This window comes from Micropterus dolomieu, unplaced genomic scaffold (assembly GCF_021292245.1).
Source record: "Micropterus dolomieu isolate WLL.071019.BEF.003 ecotype Adirondacks unplaced genomic scaffold, ASM2129224v1 contig_13474, whole genome shotgun sequence".
Lineage (NCBI taxonomy): Eukaryota > Metazoa > Chordata > Actinopteri > Centrarchiformes > Centrarchidae > Micropterus > Micropterus dolomieu.
Window position 1 is genome coordinate 1 of NW_025742460.1, and position 5,820 is coordinate 5,820.

General features: G+C 48.2%; 1 protein-coding gene across 1 annotated transcript; it reads left to right on the forward strand.

Moving 5' to 3' along the window:
- Positions 1-7: 7 nt before the first annotated feature.
- LOC123966458 lies at positions 8-896 on the forward strand. Its single transcript, XM_046042615.1, has 2 exons — positions 8-404; positions 528-896. Exons 1-2 carry the CDS (start codon positions 132-134, stop codon positions 894-896), a joined length of 642 nt encoding a protein of 213 aa, XP_045898571.1. The 5' UTR covers positions 8-131.
- Positions 897-5,820: the final 4,924 nt, after the last annotated feature.

The window sequence follows — 5,820 nt, forward strand, 5'->3', positions numbered from 1 at the left end:
ACTCTATTGCTTTCTTTGTCACAATACAATTTTACAAGCCTGTGAAAGTAGTCTATTAGTTTCAAATCAGTTGTTACTGTATTGTAAAACATGTCAATTGACAACACGTTTCTTTCTTTAGAGTTGAAAGAATGCCACATAGAGGTGGGAGGGTTGCCATATTTACAGCGGCACAAGAAACCCTCATTGTGGATATGGTTCGTGAGAACAACCTCATCAGACTCCGGGAGATCAGAGACAAAGTCATTGCCGATGATGTGAACTTTGAGGGCATTGATGATGTCAGCTTGGCCACAATAGACCGAGTTCTCCGGCGCCAAAAGATGCGGATGAAACAAGTCTATAGGGTTCCCTTTGAGCGAAACTCTGCACGACACAAAGACCTACGTTACGAGTATGTGCAAGTAAGTATGCATCCATGTTCACAGTACAGTTAGTGAACATACTGTGTTGCTCAGTGGCCTACATTACTATGCTACCTGATTGACTGTTGTTCTGAACACCTGTGCACTTTCACATTTTCACAGAGGATATTACAGTTGGACGCGATGGCCAGACCTCATGAGTACCTCTTCCTGGATGAGGCTGGCTTCAACCTGCAGAAACGAAGGCAAAGAGGCCGTAACATTGGCCAAAGAGCCATCACTGAGGTTCCTGGCCAACGGGGGGGTAATATTACTCTTTGTGCGGCCATGGGTTTGGAGGGGCTTGTCCACCGGCAGGCTGTCCTTGGGTCTTACAACACCCAACGTCTCCTAACCTTCCTAGAGGAGCTAAAAGATATCCTCCTGGACCGCCAACAACACCATCCTGGGCCCGAACATCCCATTTATGTGATCATTTGGGACAATGTACGCTTCCACAGAACAAACCAAATCAGAGTGGTTCACCACTAACAGTAACCACTTTTTAAACGTCTGTCTGCCACCCTACTCCCCTTTCCTGAACCCTATAGAGTAGTTCTTCTCATCGTGGAGATGGAAGGTTTATGACAGACAACCATACACTAGAGAGAACCTCCTAAGGGCAATGGAGCTGGCGTGTGTTGACATCCCAGTGGAGAACTTCCAAGGATGGATCCGCCATTCCAGGGCGTTCTTCCCGCGGTGCCTGGCAAGAGACAATATAGCCTGCGATGTGGATGAGGTGATGTGGCCCGATGCAGCTCAGCAACATGATGCCGCACAGTGATTGTGGTGTAAATAAAAAAACTTCACACCCTGATCATGTTTTCAAGAGTACTGTTGTGTGCAATAGATTCTGTTTTTGCATTGAGTTGTGTTACAGTAGTGTACAGAATTTACTATAGATTTATACTCTTCATATGAAACTCACAAATCTAAATGCCCAATTCTCTGCAGAGATCTAAGAAGATCTATTATTGTAAAGTTTCTAAACATATGCATTGGCAGTTATGAAACAAAGAACCTTCTCACAAATTGAGCATTGTGTTTTCAATTGTTTTGCTGTAGTGTGTAATGATGTGTATAGTGTTTACATTTTTGAAAGCTTCGAGCTGCTCTTTTGGTGTGAAAGTTTGAGTTTTGAAGGGAGAAGGTGTGGTTGTGTTTATGTAGCTTTAGAAAAGGGTGTTGTGTTTAGACATTGGAGAACATGGACGAAACGTTTGTGAAATGTGTTTTAGCATTTGAGAAAAACTGTAATATGGATTGTGTTAGCTGGTAAATTAACGTTAAAACTATAGAATATTGCTCCGGATAACACTAGCAACTGTCAGCATTAGCCAGCAAGCTAACAATCTTTCTGACGTTGACTATTTTCATCTGACATTATAGGATTTTCGTTTGGTCTGACAGACTTCAGCACATTAAACTTTAGTGTTGTTTTTGTCCTTACTTGGAGTTTATGTTGGAGTTTGTGTTGTGCTGGGAGCCGGTCATTTTATGGTGTTAGTGGACTGCATGTGGTTAGTTGCGGTGTTGTTGCTGTGTTTGGAGAGGCTCGGGAGAGCGCACAGCGCTACATCCCACCACGATCCCTTCACATTAAAAGCAGAATAGCAACAGAACAGGAGTGTGCTTCATTTCTAAGTGAGGCTACAGCACACCGACAAAAAGTCTATAAAAATTTGATTTATTGATAAACGATTTAATTGGAAACCTACATATAGACCCTTTAAATTGTAAAGATTAAATTGTAAATGACATTTGTTATCCATAGTCTGGGAGACTGGCGTTTAGGTCCCCATGTAGGAAATGAAAACTTATTTTAACACTTTTATTGTCCTAAAATGAGAAGTGTAATGAAAAACAGATTTGTAACACCTATTTACACTTTCATTCAAATATAAATTTCTCTGCCTCAACAAATTAACAGTTAGACTGTTACGGGATTGGGGTGTGGACAGAGAGGACCCAAATGCAGCACTCTGAGGGAAGGAGGTTTATTGAGGGAAAAAGGGGGAGAGGGACTGGAGTGGAGGGAGAGGAGGACGTCGGGGAAGCACAGGCACGGGGAACCAAGGAGACGGGGCCAGGGAGCCGGGGAACACAGGGGCCGAGGAAGCGAGGAGAGGCGGGGGAACAGGGAGGACGCCGTGAGGGAGGTCCGAGGAGGAGTGGGCCAGTGGATGAGCCCAGCCGAACGGAGGACGAGGGTGAGTGTACCTGGGAGGGAAACAGACAGCGACAAGGCACAGGGTAAATGTGAAAAAACAAGAAACATGGAAGCCTGAACACGGAAGTGGCACCGGGTATGGAGCAACGAAGATCAAGCGAGGATGGTGTGGAGAACCGGGGTTGAAATACAGGCAGTCATGAGGTGATTATTGGCAGGTGTGGCAGGCTGACGAGGTGGCTGATGGGATGCAGGTGCAGGTAGTTGGCTGGGCTCAGGAGCAGAGGGAGAGAGAGCACACAGGGGAGAAAACACAGGGAGGCAGGCAGAGAACAGAAAACCAAGGAAAAAAGCAGAAAAACTGATAAAAAGGAGAAAAAAACCAGGACACTCACCGTCAGCCGGGCTGCCACCACAACATAGACAGTAGAACTACATAATCTAGTCTATATAATCAGAACTGAATTACTTTAATAGTCATTAATAAAAACATGTGGCTGTGAGTTGGCAGTCAAATGAGTCATCATATATTTTTAATTTCAGCAGTGGATCTGCCAAAGTAAGCAAACATAAAGTACAACAAATGTGTACTGTTACTTTACAGTAGTGTTGTAGTCAAAATCGCCCAAACCGTGACCAAGTCTGAGACAAGACCAAGACTTTTCGGGACTGAGAGCAGTCGAGACCAAGACCAAGGGAGGGCGAGACCGAGACAAGACCAAGACCAGTTCCCTGCATTGCATGGCACGCAATAAAATGTGGAACGAGATCATAGGTACTTCACAAATTGATCTGAAAGATTCACATTCCATTTAAACACTAAGACAACCAAGGTCCAGACCTCCGTTATTATATGTAGGCTATAGCCTATCAATAAAATAATTTGAATAAAACCATTCATAACACGATCAATTTAAATGAAGGCTTTAGGATCAGCTAATTATAGCGTTGCTATAGGGTTAGGGTTACCAGGTCAGAGCAGCAGGGCTAATAGGTAGAGGGCTAGGGTTACCATATCGTAACCTTTGGGGGCGGCTGTGGCTCAGGAGGTAGAGCGGGTTGGCTGTTCAATCCCTTGTTGCGTGTCGAAGTGTCCTTGGGCAAGATACTGAACCCCGAATTGCCCCTGGCGGCTATTCCGCCAGCGTATGAGTGAGTGTGAATGTTAGTTTCCGTTTGAGCACTTAGGCTCAGTGTATGAATGTGTATGACTGGTGAATGCAGATGTAGTGTAAAAGCGCTTTGAGTGGTCGAAAAGACTAGAAAGGCGCTATACAAGTACGGAGCATTTACATTTACATTTCGTTCTATCTCACACAGGCTCCGCCCTCTACTGGACTCTATGGGTAACAGTGGGTGGAGTCCGATCACTGTCCGCCCTAGCCGCGACAAGCCAAAGTCCACCACACCAACCCGGTCGGCCACAGGCCGGCCAAAGCCCCAACCACCACAGACAGAATGGTGGGACACCCCTGAGAAGGTCGCTGGACCAATAGGGGCTTGGCCTTACCATTAACACCTTCTCACTGGAACGTTAGGCACTGCCAGTGTATGTTTCCCCTCTACACCCAGTAGTCACTAGATCCTCACTTTTCAGATCCTAGGTCGCACTTGTGAGCTGGATCCCGAGAAGGAGCCCGACATATCCAAGAGATAGAAATGCACAAATGGGCACAGTAAGGGCCAAGATGCCATTGTGCAGATCTCTTCGACACACACCCCGCTGACAAAGGGTCGTAGACACTTCCACACTTCTGAGTGGAATGTGCACGCACCGCTAAGGGTGGGTCTGTTCCCGCCCGTGTCCAGGCTTGGAAGATTCACTCAAAGAGCCAGCTGGCCAGGCTCTTCTTGGGCAGGGTTTTACTGGCTGCACTATCACTGAAACAGACGAACAGCTGACCAGTGCATCGAATGGGGGCTGTGTGCTCTACATAGCTCGTTAGCCTAGCACACATGGACACTATAGATACACGCTCACCTCCCTGCACCCTAAGTGGGGTAGGGGGTAGAAAGCATCCAGATTTATTGTCCTGGACCTGAACATGCTCCTTATGTTCTTAAGAACAAAGGAGGTGGCTGCACTGTGGACACCAAGAACCAGCATGCAGGGGTGAACCGACAGGCACACAGCTCAATCATCTTCTTAGCAGAGGTGAGAGCAAGGCACAGGGCTGTTCAAGAGATAGCAGGACTGCCCCAGGGGCTCATAAGGTGCAGCTATTAGAGCCACCAAAACAAGCAGCAAGTCCTACTGAGGCGCTGAGAGACACGACACCGGTCGCTGTCTTCTCACACCCTGCAGAAGCGCATCACGAGGAAGTGGGTGAAGACTGTTCTGTCACCAAACCCCCTGTGATAGGACAGATAGCTGCAGCGTGACAGCCCCCTTCTCCATCAGACCTTGCAGGAAAGAGAAAACGGATCCCCCCTAACAGGTAGGCAGATCCGTCTCCCTCTCAATGCATCAACGCTGAAAGCCCAACCACTTAGCTTTACAGCAAGACGTGGTGAAGACTGCCCGCCGCTTGGATGGTCTGTGCGACCTCAGTGGCTAGACCAGCCTGAGTCTGCCTCCCCACAATTTTAGGAGAAAAACCTTGAGAGGCTAGTCCAACACCAGCCTCATGAAGCCTCACCCTTGTGACAGAGCCCCAGACCATAGGTACAGGCCAGGGCTCTGTCACTGTAGGCTGCGTCACTTCTATCAGAATGACAAACGACCGGTCCCACCTCACCTAACTGGAGGGATGAGACGGGGTGGGGGGGAACGCAAACAGCAGCCCTTCTGGCAATAGCGCGTGTGTAACGCGTCCATCCCCAAGAGTGGACTGTCCTGTGGCTGAATTGAGAACCACAGCGGGCGTTGGCAAACAGATACACCTCCGCTCTCCCGAAGCGAGCTCAAATCTGCTGGACCACATTGTTGTGCAGTCTCTACCTGCTTGGTTGGGGGCCAGCCCTCAACATGAGGTCAGCCACCGCCGTTCTCCAAGCCTGGGATGTGAAGGGCTTTCAAAGAAAGCAGGTGTTCTGATGCCTACGTCTAGGGTTCCCTGCCAGCGCCAACAGAGCCGTGGATTGGACTTCGCCCTGTCCGTTGATGTATGCACTGGAGGAAATGACTGACACGGATGAAGACACCCTGCTGAGCAGCACCCGCGCTGCCAAGCAGTGAGAGACCCCCAGAATCGCAGGTCCTCCTGCACTAGATTTGAAAGGGGGGGGGGGGGGGGGGCCCCA